General features: G+C 31.9%; 1 protein-coding gene across 3 annotated transcripts in view; it reads right to left on the reverse strand.

The window, feature by feature from the left end:
• Window positions 1–15,951, reverse strand: part of LOC125067441 (tyrosine-protein kinase Fer) — a 36,261-nt gene extending 20,310 nt beyond the window's left edge. For all 3 annotated transcript variants that reach the window (XM_047676055.1, XM_047676054.1, XM_047676056.1), the window contains exons 1-2: window positions 15,451–15,951; window positions 13,834–14,024 (exon numbers count right to left, since the gene is read on the reverse strand). In XM_047676055.1, coding sequence (XP_047532011.1) covers window positions 13,834–14,024; window positions 15,451–15,646 — 387 coding nt within the window. In that variant the 5' untranslated portion in view covers window positions 15,647–15,951. The remainder of the gene's footprint in view (window positions 1–13,833; window positions 14,025–15,450) is intronic.
• Between the last annotated feature and the right edge of the window lie 2,256 nt (window positions 15,952–18,207).

Here is an 18,207-nt window from a genome sequence, read left to right on the forward strand (position 1 = left end):
TTCTAAAATTCGGTCCTTAATTAATATAGTTTTATTGAAAGGTTTTCCTCATAAGGTTCATTCACGAGGCATTTATTTTGCCGTCGGCCCTTCCCACGGTTCGCAAATGTGCCAATTAAATGCACTCGCTTGTAAGCCAGTTTATACTACTCAGGCTAATAAAAGTGTTATAATGTGTAATAAGAGCAACCTTAAAATGCGCTAAACAGATTATATTTCTTATTAGGAATAGTGTAAGCTTAATATTGACTTCGAAACGCTAATAATTGTCTTATCTTTAAGTATTTGAACAATATCTATTACAGATTAAATGAAAAAGTCGATTGCCCACTTACACTCAACATTGCATTTGAATATAGTGTAGAATTTTCAACTCGCTTAGTCAACCTACATTCAGCAACATGATTATAAACAGTGACAAATGAATCAACCTATAATATTGCACATCAAAGTTTACAATTACACAGAACTGTTTGTACTCTATATTCAATTGTAAGAACTTTGACGTCAATCATCGCCAGCAAGAGCTAGCAGGAAATCAATACTAATATCACAAATTACGAAGCATATATGAAATTTACAAATTAACCAAGAAGATTTGTGAATAAAATTAAATGAATCATTAACAGTACATGTCTTTGCTCTTAAATGAAAGTGTACCATTAGTTTCTATTTAAACAATATTAAGGAAGGTGTATTATTCTTGACATAATATTATAGTAATAATGATAAAAAAGAAGATGTTCAAAATAAAGTTAAAAGTTTCAAATAAATAACTTCCCAAATTTTGGTATGATCGCCGTAATACCGAATATTTGTATGAAGGGATCAAAGGCAAAATTAGACTACTTTACTTCGATAACTTTTACCTGATTGTAATAAGACATACAAACTTAGGAAAATTAAATGAGAATGTATTATTCCCTATCTAACGCATTCAAAAGTAATATATACAACATTTTGGAGAATTTGGAAATTCAACAGATTGTAAGATTTTAAATTTTGGTTATTTTTATTACCTACAAGTATTTAAAACGGGATATTTACCATGTTTTTTTATTTTTATTTGGTGGAGCTCAATTTTTCGACATTATCTACGAATGTCTTGTTCACGACATTATTACTAAAGACGACATTAACAATGTTTTGATTCTGTTTATGACTACAATGGCTAAAAAATTTAAAACATTGGATAGCAAATCTACGACCACTCGAGACTCGGTACATGTAACTGCTTAGTATGTAATGCACAGGCAGGATACGAAGTAGATATTATTTTGCTTTGTTGTCGCATGGTTGTCGCGGGTGAAATATGTAAACACCATGACAGGACGTTGACACGGGCGTGCCAGCACGTAGGAGGTAAATGTCTCTATCTTGAAGTTTTATTGAATTCAATATTTTGACTAGCACTTAATTTACATTTTCTAAGTTCTGATCACTACGCTTTAAAAACTGTCAAAATAAACATTATAAAATCCTTACTCAAGTACATATCGCTCAAACTGCTTGAAATGATTACGTTAATTTATTTATACCACATTCCTGTTTGGAAATTCTTGTAAAGAGTGTAAGTAGGTAGGCATAAGTTTATAGATGTTGCATTTGTATTTTAAGATGAATTTTATTATATATTATGACCAAATGAATGATCGCTTTACATTTTATGTGTTCGGTCTAAAAAAACAATACAGCTTCGAAAAGTAATGACTTGGCATCCATAGTATTATATAGACTTATGAATGCATGAAACATATTTTTTAACCACAAATTTTTACTTATAATAATATTAGCAGAAGATGACTCACTTGTTTATTTGCTTCACAAATAGTAAAAATCTGGTATAATGTCAAAGGACATTGTTAATAGATTCAAGTTTATCGTACGTACGTATGTACGAATCGTACGTATGTATTCTGGTACGGACAAAGTAAACCAAATGCATTTACACAAAAAGCACCTATTTTACTAAAACAAACCACACGAAGGAAAAACAAGTCTCATTGGACTGCTGATCGCCGACAAGATGGCAAATTAGGTTTCGTATATAATGAGAAAGAGTTATTTCTAGCCTTCGCTCTATCCAATAGCCAAAAGACGAGTAATAAGACTAATTCGACGTGTTGTAACTGTTATTACTGACCCGCAATTCACTCGTAAATGTCACTTAGGGTTATTAAAAAAACACCCATTTTAACGGAAAGATTATCAATCAGAATGTTATCAAAAATATCAAACATAAATATTTTATGTTTAAGTAGTCGTAAGCAAATGAAAAGTTCTTAGTATCGGCGCGTGTTGCTATCAAACTGACGGTATTTACACAGCTAAGCAAACTTTAAGCGCTCGTTATTATCATGAACCAGTGTATAATGAACTCCATTCTATAGCATTTAATGTCGTTTGTTGTTGTTCAGCAAAGGCTCCCATAAACTTGGTTGATTTATATCAAAGTGTAATGACGAAGTTACGCCAGTCTAAAGAAAACTGTAAAATAATACCGACTTTGTCGACAGCGATATCACAGGGAAATAGGTCGGGTTATTTACCTTATAGCTTTAAGGACATTTGTACACGTTTCTTGTAAAGTATTGTTTATTGCTAATGAAGTAGAGTATTCGTAGAGTATTCGAGATTCACACTAATAATAATTTAAGAATTCACAAGACAATTACAATTAAATCATTAAAGATATCAATAAATAATATTCTGAAGGATGCTGTAAAAGTTCTGTAATATTAGCATCATGGTTCGATCATCGTTATAGACTTTACAGTATGAACTCTCATAGTTAAAAAAATCAGGAGACTTCTGAATAATTCGATGTATCTGCGATTTGATTTTATTTATCATATGTATATTAAAAAGTCTTGTAACAAAATTAAAATAAGTATATTTTTACACCTAATCTAAATTTTGCTCTCACGACTGAGAAACATAATAAAATATAATTGTATTTTAATTAATTACTTGTACTCCCCAGTGTAAAGGATACATACATAGGATATACAAGTGAGCTAAGTAAAGGATACATTCATTATGTGAGTAAATTATTTAAATTACCATACATAAAATCAATCACGCAATATTGTGATGGAATGAATTAATAAAACATCGTAACATTTTAGTATTTTTCTTCCTTTCTTAAAATACAACATAGATTTACTTTTACTTTTTATCGATCAGTATTCAGAAAGTTTAACTTTCCCTTGCGTCGTTGAACACCGGCCGGCAGGCCGAACTACGTTCGCTGAATTCGTTTTGAACTTTTTCCTTTATAAACTATTTTTAGGCTGATGTAGCTGATCTTCAAACAAAAGGAGTGTAGAATGAACTACGTTTAGAAATCATAATTATTTAAAATCTCAGTAGGTTCAAATTTACTTAAGCAAGCATTATTATGATATAAACGACCAGAAATATTAAAATATTAAACTGGTATTCTGAATCTAACCGTGAAAAATTAACAGCAGCAACAAATAAACGAATAAAGTTAACGAAACACGTCGGAGTGGGCGCCGCCGCAGCCGTGGTGAGCTTCTAAACTTACGAGTGTTTACAACAAATAAAGGGCTGACACACAGACGCACACATGCGCAAAGTCGTGCTCGCCGGCGGCAACGGACGGTGCGCCCGCGCCGCCGCCGCCCGGACACAGGTTTACTCAATGAACTGTGGTCAGGGCTGGGCTTATTGCCTCGGGATTTATCGACGTTTAAACACAATCATTGGTTGGTAGTGTCATGTTTATTACAAGGCCTGAGTTCCGAGCTCTTATTATCGTTTTAATCATGATATGGTGAGCTTATAATTTGATGCTTTTTTATTTCCATTTAAAGTGCTTAAAATTATTACGAAATTTAGATTTTACAAATTAAATAAAGTAACAAAATTAGTTACCTTTAAATTATCATCATATAAATTCACTGCCAATACATTTCGGTAGATGTGTCATCATCGTTAAATGTGGCACGACGATATCAATAGACCAGTTAATTTACGACCGGTTCGAATGTCGCTCACTTGTTTTAATTTATCAACAGGACCGACATGTGTATAAAAATATATACTTAATTATTTACCTGATTTGGTTGACAAAATGTTAAGTTGTATAAAATGTAACTAGGTAACTCATATAATAGATTCTTTTTTATAGTTAGTTTACGCACGCGTAATCAAGCTTTGAACTATTTTATCGTCGATCTAGAACATCATTATTATGTTATGTTTATATAATTATTTTAAATTGTATGTCGACGAAGTACAAAAGATGGATAGATACAGCACTCCCCTTTAGATTAGAGCGTTAAGTAGGCGGGATTGTTGCACCGACTAGCGGTCCAGCGTCCTTCTCGCTCACACACTGTATCTCCACGACACCTTTTCAATATAGACACTTCAAAATCAAAATATACTAGCATTTTATAATATTTTAGTTTAATCATAACCTTATTGTGAATTTATGAGATTTGTAATTTGCGGCGCGGACAGCCTGGCATAATTCATTTGATCGACAACACCGATATTTATTGCCTTCAACGGGTGGTCTCGCTACGCGATTCCTTTCCCTGAGAAATCGGTAATGGTGTTTCTAGTCATAAATACAGGCGCGATAAGTATCGCACGGGACGGCACGGGCTATGGGTGGTCGACGCAAAATTCGGCGGAGCGCTGGCCTCAAGACCGGTTCTCCGAAGGCTTGGCGGCGGCTATTGTCTGTCTCTAGCATGGCGCTTTATTACCGAGCGTCTTCTACGTATCAGCACATACGATTCATTAAACTGGCTTTGTAAACCGTCTGCGATATGAACTTTACTAGTAGATGACATTAAATGTATTGTGCATGGAATATTTCTTAATAATATAAGGATATGGCATTATAATGTAAAAAAATATCCTTAATAATTTTATATGTTTAAGTAATTACATTATTGTCAACAGTGACTAATACAATCAAACAACAACAATTAATTTTCGAAATAAGATAAATTTGAATGAAGTAAATATGTAATAAAAATCTTTCACTCGCGCTTGGCTCACCAAATTTAGTAGGTACTCGTATCGTGATTCTAGAAAAACATTGATCCTTCGTCACGGGTAAACAGGTGATTTAAAAAAATATGACTTGACGCGTTCAGAACAGCAAACAGTGCCGACGCAGCGACGGCCAACAATAGATGTGGAATAATATCGTCTACCTAATCTCTTTTTCGTTAGCGATGCGCCATATTTCATTCTGGCAGGCATTGTCAATGAGAGCCGAGGTCAGAGGCAAACAGAAAAAAAGAAACTCAAGATTTAGTTTCCTTTACCAAAGACTCGAACAAAATAAAAACCAGCCACGTTGCTTGAACGTGCCGCCTTTTAAAATTCAAAGTCTATTTTTTATTCCAACTTTCATTAATATATTAGGTTGAATTCTCGCTATATTTTTTTTCAAACTTACTAGAATTGAAATCTATTGTCTATTATTTAATTACATTAATGTTAGTAGAAAATCGTGTTCAATATATTATACGATGTTTCGTGTAACTACTGATTATTATTAACTACATCGATTTAGGTAGATTTAGCACGAAATCTACAAAAGTTGTTTCTAAATATTTTGTTGTATATAAATAATTTACCGATTGTGATTTATTCAACTACGTTGTCAGATATAAATCAATTTACATTGAAAGTCAGTTGCGTCTCTGCCAGGGCTAACGATTTGCGGTGAGGAAACAATGGAAATCCTTAACCTTTACGTACCTCTTTTTTCCCCTCCAACAAGAAAACATGTGCCAAACATCATTCAACAGAACTTTTGCATTAAGTTCTGTGTTGCGTGCACGCATGTGTCATGTCTGTCACTTAAAATTGCCATTTAGAAATAGACAATGGAAAATACTTCATGTACCACTACTTTAATAGTATACAACATTCATCTAAACTTCCGACGAAATGTTTCATATAAACTTTAATTAAATTTTATCTCCGAGGTAAAAACTTACAACTTAGTTCTAGGTGCTGGCGATAATATATTCTATATACATATACTAAATTGAATCGGTTTTATTTAGATTAAAAATAATTCCTTTTAACTAGACAACTAATTAGTTTCCATTAATTTAAGCTCAATTGTAAGAATGCTTTGCAATTTACAATATCTTACAGTGTTTATGTAATACTACATATTTTGTCTAATTAACTAGTTTAATTTATAATTATGTAATAAGGTGTATTTTACATTAGTTGAAGCGCCTAACCACCATTTAGATCACGAGCTCAACATTAACTAAGCAATTAGACGAAAACAATCACAAAGGAAATTGGCAATTGACCTACCATTTGACATTTCAATTGAGAAGCTCAGGTCTGGCTTGGTACAAGAAGTTGACAGTAATAACAATAAGCTGAACGTCTGCTGAAATGTTGAAAACTAGGCTTAAATAGATAAAACATCTTATTTTATAAAAAAAAATCATCTTGAATTATAATCACTAATGAAAAACATTTTCTAGTTCCATTGCCTTATTATAAAACCACAGATAAACGATAAAACATATTAAGTACATTTTTCTATTAATAAGTGGTTATTTAAGAGAATATGTCATATACTTAAACTCTTCTTCACTTACGTAATTGGAATGCAGGCGAGCTAATAACCTTGTACCAGGTGAAGATAATATTTCTTATAAAGACACTGGCTTTGTAAGAAATATTATCCGTTCCTTACACCGTAAATGCGTCTCCGACCATGTTTACTCAGACGTAACATCTCTTGTGTCTGTAATTTTTTTGACTAACGAACAGACCAAAACAGCGATTCAATAACCGAATCAGCGGTTGAATAACGGTCAGTGGGTACTGACAGTTATTCTTCCGTTAAACCTTATTAGACGGTTTGCACAAAATCCTACCACAATTAAAAATGAAAAATATATAATATAATATCTACCTATTATTATATTATTCTAGCAACGCAACAGATTACACGTATTAGTAACCTACATTTAATAAGGACATAATTTCACATTCCCACGGCTATGAGCATAATTCATGCATTTAAAAACTATTATGTCATCACACGTAATAATTGAAATATTCACAACTTTGTTCTATAAGAATACTTGTGCTTTAATTACCTTTCAAGTGCACGATAACAATCATTTTTACATCAACGTTCCATGAGTGCACACAGATGATCAAACAGTTCTGTTTATACTAATATTATATGTGAAAGTAACTCTATCCTTCTCCTTGCTTGTAACTTCATCACGAATAAACTATTGACCCGATGGTAATAAAATTTAAAATTGGGAATACAGAAAGATTACAGGATTTACAGGACAAAAATTTGACATAGAACGGAGAGCACTTAGTTTTTCTAGTAGTTAATTATTTATATTTTACAATCTAACAATGTTTCGCCTATTTATTTCTTGTGTGTGTTATATATAATATTAAACATTAATACAAATCAATTTTTATTTCACTATAATTCTAGTCCTTAATCCGAAGAACTTAATTTAAAACTATCAAATCCAATCATTTATCCAAGGAGTAAATCCTGATTAGAGAATTGCTCCTAGATAAATCTGAGTCTAATGAACTACAATCTTTTGCCTTCATATATCCGTGAAGCATTCGCTATATAATGGTGGCATGGTAAACTATCTCTTATTATGATACACATAAAAGTTGAATAGGTGTGTACAATAGTTAGTTATGACATTAGTATAATTCATTTAAGTATTTGGACTAAATAAGTCGTGTCACGACCATTGTTACTATGAACTGTTATTCAACGCTGACATGACACCTACCAATATGTATTTTCGCAACACGATTTATGCAATTGAGTTTTGTTGTACTTCAATCGTTCATCTGTTAGAACCTTAATTTTGACGTCAATTTATGAATACTGGTTGGTAGAATTTTTTGCTAGGCTATTAATGTATGTTCTAGCTTGAAGGATAAGTGAGCCAGTGTCACTATAGGCACGAGGGGTAAAACATCTTCTTTTCCAAGGTTTGTGACTCATTGGCGACGTAAGGAATAGTTAATACTTCTTATAGCGTCAATGGCTTTGACTACTTACCATCAGATAGCCTATTTGCCGCACTCATATAAATAAAAAAGTAGTGAAGTATTAATGTTTCAACAATATTATTTCTTAATTTTTATGTTATCATAAACAGGAAATGAAATATATATATATATTATAAACACATTTCATGGTGTAGTAAAATAAACCGCCAAAACTCGATTTGTATTTTGGGCGTTGGAACAGAATTTTTGAAGAGTAAATATTGTAGATAGTAAAATATTGAATGTTAACAACAAATTTAGTTGGATTAAGTTAAAGACATACAACTGCAAAATTAAATACGTGCTCGGTTGAGAAATCAAGATTACAGTGCAATGAACTATTTAGAGCAGTGCGACATCTAATTCCTAGAATTTGGGCTAAGAGCCAGCCATTCAATGTGAATGTTGTTGCGCCAATTAACTATATTTTATCGCTTTGATGGTCGTTCGATTCATAAATAAGCACACCTAATACAGCATAACTAATAAAGTCTAAATCGAGACATGAGGTAAGCAGCGTACATTTGGAATAAAGAATATTCGTACTATTGTAAATGATGACTGTTGACGTTACAGTTTGTATAAACAAATCTTATCTAATAAACGCTATAAATCTATAAACTATAAACCGACTATATCTTCTTCAATACAAGACAGATAAGATTGTGTACATTGCATAGGAATATCAAACGATTATAACATTAACACAAAAGTCAAATCATACAGAAATTCATATTTATTACTGGATTTTTTTAGTAAGATATGATGAAACAAAAAAAATCATGAAGTACTAGAAGACCTGAACGTGTAAAATTCCTCCATTCTGTCCTGTGAATGTTTCACTTCTAGACAAAGCTCTAATCTAAAGATGATGAATATATTTAAACATTACTATTTTACAAACATAGATACCAAAACCAAAGATCGTTCTTTTTAATAAATAATAATAAATCACGATTTTATTTTAACGGAACGACAAACTTTACTAGTAGGTAAGTTGCCAGAGTGAGTCCATATCAGATGAAAGATTTTCTAAAATAATAAATGACTCTATAGCGAATAACAAAAAAGAACATCATATAATGTATAAATAATCATTCGGTATGGTAATTTGATATTAACATTTTCGCTATTTTGTGTTTAATTGAGTAAACTATATATATAACTATTTATCATAAAATCACTGTTTCTTGTTTTAGGGTAAAAAGTCGTTGAGTTTCTTTAGTAGGTCTACAACTTTGGAAAGCTTCTATATATTATAGGTAATTAGGAGATTAAGATTAATTAGAATAAGATTGGGTATGTAAATTAAATATTGGGTTACATAGGTACCTTATACTGCGCAAATGTATATTTAATACAAATATAGTTCGATTACAGAAATGACAAGAACGGCTTATGATTTAGGTCTATAAAAAAAGAAACTGCACGTAAATGACCTATTGTGAAACATGAACTATATGAATACAATGAAAACGTAACAATGGTAACGTGGGAACAACAGCACAAATTGGCAAGGGTCAAGTGACTACGGTAAATGCATTTTACGTCATAACACTCCATTCAAAGATTAAGCTTAATAAACAACATTGGCCATTGGATTTAGATTACCTTGAATTATATTAACATATATAAGAAATATTGCCTATTAAATAATTTCAATTACCTACCTATTTTTATCAACCAAAAAACGAGGATTTCGAATTATCTGAATTCTAATTCCTGTTTAAAGAAAAAATAAAATAAAAAAAAAAACATGTTAAATTGATGTTAACAATACAGGATATCCACCTTAAAGGTAATATTAAAATAAAAACAAAAATCAAAGCATTTCCGCTTTTGTTGGTCCAACTGAAAGTAGCCATTGACTGACCTTGGTGTATCCAAGCATAGTCATACGAGAGATAATAATGTTATCGGTAAAAGGAAATTCCAAAGATAAACAGTTCCAATAACGCATTACGAAAAGATACTAATTGAGTCAGGAATAAAACAGAAGTTTGATAAAGAATCCTTTGTAGTATTAGCAGTTCCATTGTACCCATCGAATGGTCACGACTATAAAATTAACCACTGATATTTTGTTTACAGACTAGTCTACTATTTATGAAGTCATAATCCAACCTGTCGGATTATAGAATTTAGATAACTGTCTCGGACGGTACTTTCACTCATCGACGGCAGATTTCACTTTCCCTGAACTAATGAGATGATTCGATATTTGCATCATATGTTTTTTATCTCAAATAGGTAAGTAAGTCAATGAGCCGTTACACTTATTAACAATATTAGAAATTACTGTTACTCATATACAATTAATATTTTATCTTTAATGAATTCATTCATTATTGAACGAAAAAAGATGATACATTAAAAACATGTTACATATAGTTATAATATTACATAAGAATTATTATTAATTATATAGACATTATATTTAATTATATTATTGCAATGAAAGCAATCGCGATTAAATAATAGCATAAAATAATGTTCAACAGGGTCGGATTTAGAGGCCTGGAGGCCCTGGAGCAACAAAGGCCCCTGAATTTTCTCTAAATAAGGACATTTTACCTTAAATATTATTTTTCTTCTTTATAGTAAAATATCTTTTGACAAATATACAAGCTGCCCGTCTCGACTTCGTCCAAGTGAAAAAGGAATTTTGTTTTCGATCACAGGGGCACTCACAAAAAAAACATCGAAATCGGTTTAACCGAAGGATTTCACATACTGAAGGTATAGGTAAAGATATGTATTTACGTAGAAATTGGGATGTTGTTTGAAATTCTAGGGCCATAACTGTTTTCTCAAATGCCCTCCACTTAATCCAGACCCGTAGTCAAAAACCCCGAAGTTGTAACGGTCATTTAGAACATGTGAAATAATTTCTGTTGCATTAAATATCGTTAAGGTGCGTTTTGATCAAAACCTTAATTTTCTATTCGATTAAATCAAATACATTTTTTTATAAAACTCCTTTATTGGCACTACTAGCGAGCGAGCAAAATAGAGATAAAATAATTTAAATTATTCTCAATTTTTGACAACGGATACATCAAAGCGTCAATTTATGTTAGCAACCAAAATTAACGATTTTAATGACGACTATTCAACATATATTAAGAAAAATACAAAACATTTACAAAGAACAAGCCGATTCCCATGGTCTTTAGCTACGATATTTTTGAATAATTAAATTAAACGTTCAAAACGTTATGTTATACATTCGTCACAGTAGCTTATCTTTTATTACCTCAAAAGTAATGGTAAAAATACACGTGTGCATCAAATAAAACGCGTTAAAATATTAATCTTATTAGCATTCATTTAACATACAATGTTATCAGTTATTGTTTGATTATACAACATTTTCAAATGCTTAATTCAACCTTTGTATGATTATTAAGTACTTAGTCAAATATGATTTAATTTTTTTTAGCATGTAATTTATGGGATTAATATCAAATTAACGTTACATTTCAAATCAGAATATTTTTTTAGATCTGTGGTAGTTTTTAAAATACTTGACAAAAAAGTATGCTTAATGTATTGGTTATATTATCTAGCGAGTCGATTGAACTAGGTCGGTATTATTAACAGCTGTAGAGATCCAAGCAGACAGCGCGTTGTTTGCAATTCTTTTGGCCTAGTTCCTGCATTTATAACGCTTGGTAACACAGACACGAACGGGATTCTCGATTTTCAATCCGCGTTAAGCAGAAGAAAAGAATCTAGGTCGGATCCGGTATAAAAAAAAATCCTCAGATATTGACACATTGTAATAACGTTGTTTAATTGAATTATGTCTTCTCTTTTTTTGACGAGTATTAAGATTAAATTATTATTATACAGACTAAATTTTTGGATGAAACAATCACCACAACTTATGAGATATATATCTCGTTATGTTTAATAAAAAAATAATGTAACTAGTTAATTTAAATTCATTAAAGCAATAACAATAGAATCGTTACGGCGAAAGTATTCGGTGCTGCAAGCGCTGCCGGTGCGGGCGTAGGGCCAATGAACGGTGGCAGATGCTGCCAAGACAATTCCCATACGACCAGACTTTACGCAATTTACTTAAAAAATACTATTTTGTTTAGATTACAACAATAGGAATTGTGATCAGTTTAATTTTTTTCTGAACCACGTCCCATGATTTTACGTATTCACAATAATTTACTTGATAAAATTTATAATACAGTCTTATGATTGGAATTAATTCTAGTCATAAGTAGTTTAATTAGACTTATATCGCACTATTATTTCAAATTGCCTAGATTTCCTAGTATTAAAGTAAATGCCAAGGTAACAACGATCATTCTCGAGGCTCTATTACACAGTACTGAAAGGATTACATCTCTTAATTCTATTTGTAACAGGATTTAACGAAAAATAATAAAAACACATGTTCTACAAAACATTTAAACTCGTCAATGTTATAATATATTAGGTAATTACTAATATCAGAAATGTTTAAAATAAATACTAGGGCACCATCCCAATTTTATACTCCAGTTATAATTTCTAGGAGATATTAGTTGCCCGGTTAGTCGCAAACGGCGCCAATAATGCTCGTTTCATTTACATGTCGGCAAAAAATTGGCACCATGCCAAACCGAGTGCGACTGCGGGCCTAATCCGTATCCTCTTGCGGCATGTACAGTGTCAGTACGAAGAAAATATTTTACTTTCTTATATTATTTTTTATCTGTAGATTTTTTTTCGTACAAACTTATTTTCAAACCATGGCAAAGTTGTGTAGTTGCATTTATAAAATACACTTTTTTGTTGTATTTATGAAACAGTAATAGAACAAGTATTATTAGTCGACAAACAAAACCTGCAAAAGTTGTTTAATGTTAAAGCTACGTACTATTTGTCGAAGTATCGACATACCGTAAGTTATTCACCGTAGCTGATAAGTCTGGCCGACATCGACAAGATTGGAAAAGCTAACAGTTGTAGGCTAACCCTGACACAGTTCTTTCTTGCACCGTTCTCTAAGGCCTAATTATACGCATCTAGGTAGATACCAAGTAATAAGAGTAGATCAACGATAGGAAACGGACGGTTGAACGAGGAAATGTGTATAACCGGTCAGTAACGGAAAGGGCTTGTTGATTCAATACAAAATATTTACATTTAGTACCAATTCGATTAAGGCCAAGTTGATCAGATATATCTTCTATGATATAATAACATAAGTGACTTGTATGCATCATGGGGGAAAATGTGGAAAATGCTTTGAATGGTAGTGAATCAGCAATGTTATCAACGACGGAACGTTGATCGGATACGCTGATATCGTTACTATGACGATATAATAGTTATGTTAAATAAATTCAATACAAACAATGAAAATACTACGAAACTTTCAATATAGACCTCCTAAATAATATCTGGTACCTAATACCTTTGTATAATAATGCGCAAACATTTATGTTTTTTAAAATGTGTGAATCATTTGGGGTAACATAAAAGGAAGAATAGATTTTTTTGAAAAAAAGTTGTAACTACTAAAATATTATATTAGCATATTTTTTTGGTTTTTATTATGCGCTGTTGCTGTATAAAAAAGTGTACTGCAAACATTTATATTTTCAATTTGTATGAATCATTTGGAAATCGCTTTTCAAATATGTAGTCGCCCAAGTAGTTTAAGTTAAGGAAATTAAACTACTAGGAATATAATATTAGCATATGTTTTAGCTTTTGCTTCCCTACGAATAATACAATACTAAATATACGAACCTGTGTGAATTGGGAAGATATTTTACTATGATCTTCCTGATAAACTTTACGAGCCTTCCGCCTCTCTGTCATAAGAGTGTTCAGGCGATCCAAGGCACGAGAATCCAGTGCCTCAGCGTTGGCCTTTATCAGGCGACTTGTGTTTTCCCATTCCTCAGTCATCGTCCGCCATGCCGATGCTATTACTGAACCTAAAGACAATTTAAACATCATTAAATAATCGCTAAGATTCGGGACTTACACCACAAAGAAAGTTTGCAAATCAATACAATTAAATTTTATACACATACAAATTAAGTAATTTTAACTTATTTCATTTAATGAGAAAGAACCTTTAATTTATATTACATAATTAATGTTATTTAATTTAAATATTTAGAATAAATTCTTGAACAATAAAAAGAAATAGGTTACCAAAAAAAGTATAAAAAAATTAAGAAAAATCTGAAAATGCTTTGAGTGATAGTGAGTCAGCATTGTTATCAACAACGGAACGTGATCGGATACGCTGATAACGTTACTATGACGATATACTTGGACTGAATGAACACAATACAAGCACTAAAAAACTCAAACTCCATTTTACCCCTTAACAATTATAATAAGGTATTTGAAAATTTACCCAACAATCTGGGTTATGTTACGTTATTATGATCCTGTACGTCCAAATATTTCTAGTTTAAGCTACGCACTACCTAGTTAATTTAAATAACCTAATTGGATCTGACATTTATAAATAAATAGGCTCTGCTTAAATATAGGCATTAATTTTTAGGTCTTAATTTTACCACCGATATCTTACCGTTATTTTATCAACGTTATTATTAGTTATCTATCATATCCATTAACTACACCAAGTCATTATCCATACGAATAAAAAAAATCTAGATATTTTTAATATAACATTATATATTTTGTTACGGCTTCAGTTGCTCTAGTATATTATGACTGATCATTATTCAAATTACCTTTTGACCAATTTGGTATGTCTTACATTAATAAAACAAGTTTACAAGAAGGCTAGTGCGTCATTATATTTTAAATTAATTATTATTGATGGCTTACATCATTGCCAAATTCTATTATTATAAATACCGATATTAAATAAATCAATTTTTATTGATTTTAGTAAAAAAATATTGAGGTTTTTTTATATGGGCCACCTGATGGTAAGTGGTCACCACCGCCCATAGACAAAGGCGCTGTAAGAAATATTAACAATTCCTTACATCAGCTATGCGCTAACAACCTTGGGAACTAAGATGTTACGTCCCTTGTGCCTGTGATTACACTGGCTCACTCACCCTTCTAACCGGAACACAACAATACAGAGTACTGTTATTTGGCGGTAGAATACCTGATGAGTGGGTGGTACCTACCCAGACGTGCTTGCACAAAGCCCTACCACCAAGTAAAACGTTCGACGTGGATTACAAAAATGAGGGTAGAATTATTTTAATCATAAATTATTCTAATAGAAATCATATAATTATAAATAATTATGGTATAATTTTCTCCACTCATTAAAAGTAATCGTTATTTTCATAACAAAGAATAATGTAATAAAATGATATCATCGCATATGGAAAGTTGTTTTTGCCTTTCCGCATGTCGTACCGTTCAATTCCTCGCATTTGTCCATCTTTTGTCCTTGTGCGGCTGCAGCGGACAACGCCAGAGCGTACTCTCTATCGCTTTTCATTTTAGCCTGCAAACTTCGCTTCATAGTCTCCATCAGACGCAACTCGGCATCATGTCGGGCAAGTAGCGCCTCGTGCGCCGCCCGCCCCGCACCGTTCGATGCATACCCCATGATACAGCCTCCTACACTACCACGCACATCGTAACGTAAACACAACACAATTCACATCACTCTCCGTTATCACTGCACCAGGCTTTACGTCACTCCGTGACAATAGATTCTAAGCTGACGGCAAATAATCAGTAGATAGCGTTACCGAATAAAGCTTTTAATTTTAGTGCTCGCGCCGGCGAAATAAATTAGAACGCTACAAACAAAAAAAACAGTCCGATTAAAATTGTTGTAGTAGTAGTGCGTTGAATAGAGCGAGGCGCGCGGCACACGTCCATTCAGTAACGGCGCACGACGTGAATGCCATCTATCGCAATATCGGGAGATCGGGTCCGTGTCCGCGTCTGGCCCAGTCACTGGCGGTCACAAGGATCCAGACGCAGGCTACTCCAGAATACGGAACAAGTTTTTTTAGTACCTTCCTCCCCATTTATGTTGAGTTTATTACGTGAAAGAAAACAAACCAGTCTGCAGAGCCTGCGCGAGATCGAGTTACGCTTTTAGCGATTCAGTTAATTATAATATTCATTTTAGATACAGAGGTTTTACCAATAAATAATGTATTATTCCGTATATATTTAAAGATTTCACCTAGAATCCGTTCTGTTCCTTGTATTTAATAATGACATTACTACTAACATTAAAACATGTATAAATAATCTTTTTATTCGCCGATTCACTAAGAATTTAAAAAACCTTAAAAATATTGGGATACACGTCTATAGTTTGGTCCTTTATAATATAGCATTCACTCACAGATAATTTAGAAACTACAACGTAATTTCGCCGAGCTTTTAGCTTATTTTAGTAATAGAGTTGAAGTCGTATCTCCTTTTAAAATGCTAGATTCAAGTAGAACCCATAAATCTAGCAGTTCTCTAGAAGCACCAAAGGCTCCTTAAACAAAATACTTTGTACTCCCGTGTGTCAAAACTAATTTTGGTTCTCAATCTTCTAGCGTCGGTATGTGTTCATAATACAATATTATTTCGAAGGCTATCCCAAAATTAGATACTTTTCAAAATTATTTTATTAAACGAAAGCTTAAACTAGTAAAATATTACTTTTTACTTACACAATACTTTGATTTAAAAATATTATTGCATCTGATTTTATTAACAATTTCGTGAGCTTTCGCGAAACTCTAATTATTATTCTAAATTGAAAATTTACTCCTCATAACATTTTATGATTTTAGTGGTCATGTAGTTTGAAGGTTAGTGGTTTGAAGGGACTTCTTCAAAATCGGTCCAGCCGCTTTCGACAAAAAATTTAGAAAAATGTTTTTATTATAAATGTCTTACGTAGGTAGGTCGTCGTAGGTAGGTAACCTAACTACAATTTTTTTATAAAGGCATTTAATAAAAAAGCTGTATGTTTCACATTACAAAACCGACATTTCAATGTAATTTATTTATATCGATAATATTTTATTTTAAATCTTTTGAATTTTCTATTTTTTACTGACTAATATAATTTTTCCTAACGACTGCTATGTTAACACTTCATAGTTAAATACAAATGATATTTAATTCAGTTTGTTAAATGCTGTTTATAGCATGTACAGTGTCGGCAGACCAAATCACTCTTTTAAATTGGTATCTGTTATAAGTATTAAATATAAAATGAGAAATACTTAGAGGAGTGGCCTAAAAAAAAGGTAATTAAATATTATTATATATGTAAAATAGAATGTGGTGAAAATGAGTATCGACTACATTGGTACTATAAAAATAACGTTACTCATTTTATCGTCAATGCGCCACCAATCATAGAGGCGTGACAGAAAATGATAAAAATGTTCCGTCCCTTGTGCCTCTCGTGACACTGTTCGGTGGTAGAATATATCAAATACCTTTCGCAAAGCTAAAACACTATACAATAATAACTTTTAAATTTAAAAAGTATCAATGACGATTAATATTAAAATATTTTAAAGTCACGAAAAACTTTATCGAAATCCTACTTTACTTACATTACTATTAATACTAAGAATAAATTAAAAGTAAAAAACCTTTTTAAAAACAAGCTTTTATTTAAATGTGCTAAAAAGAAAAAAACAAACTCTTACTGTTAACTTACAACATAATTTCACATTTGACACAATTTATATGATATAAAAGTTAGTTGCGTTCATTTATTCTCTACTTTTATATAATTAAACTCGCATTCGTATTCTCAGTAAGTCCTTTCTTTTGTTATACATATTATAGGCAAGTACAAAATCAATCGGTTAAGGCCATCTACATCATCACATCATCTGTACATCTGCTTCATGATTTTCAAGCTTTAGAAGTCCGCCATATTGAGTTAATAGTGACGTCACATTATTTTTCGAGTTATTCATAGCAAGCCCTTTTATTTGATACCCATATTGTAGGAGTGCATTAAAATAATTGGTTCGCCATCTTGAGTATGCCGCCATGTTGAATTTAGAATGACGTCACACAATTATTGCATTGTCGTCCAAACTGAACTTGTATAAAATTTTAGCTCAATAGGTTAAACATATCTGCTTGTAAATCTATTGCAAGATTTCACCCAAATGGAAGAAGCTGGTA

This window comes from Vanessa atalanta, chromosome 11, assembly GCF_905147765.1.
Source record: "Vanessa atalanta chromosome 11, ilVanAtal1.2, whole genome shotgun sequence".
Lineage (NCBI taxonomy): Eukaryota > Metazoa > Arthropoda > Insecta > Lepidoptera > Nymphalidae > Vanessa > Vanessa atalanta.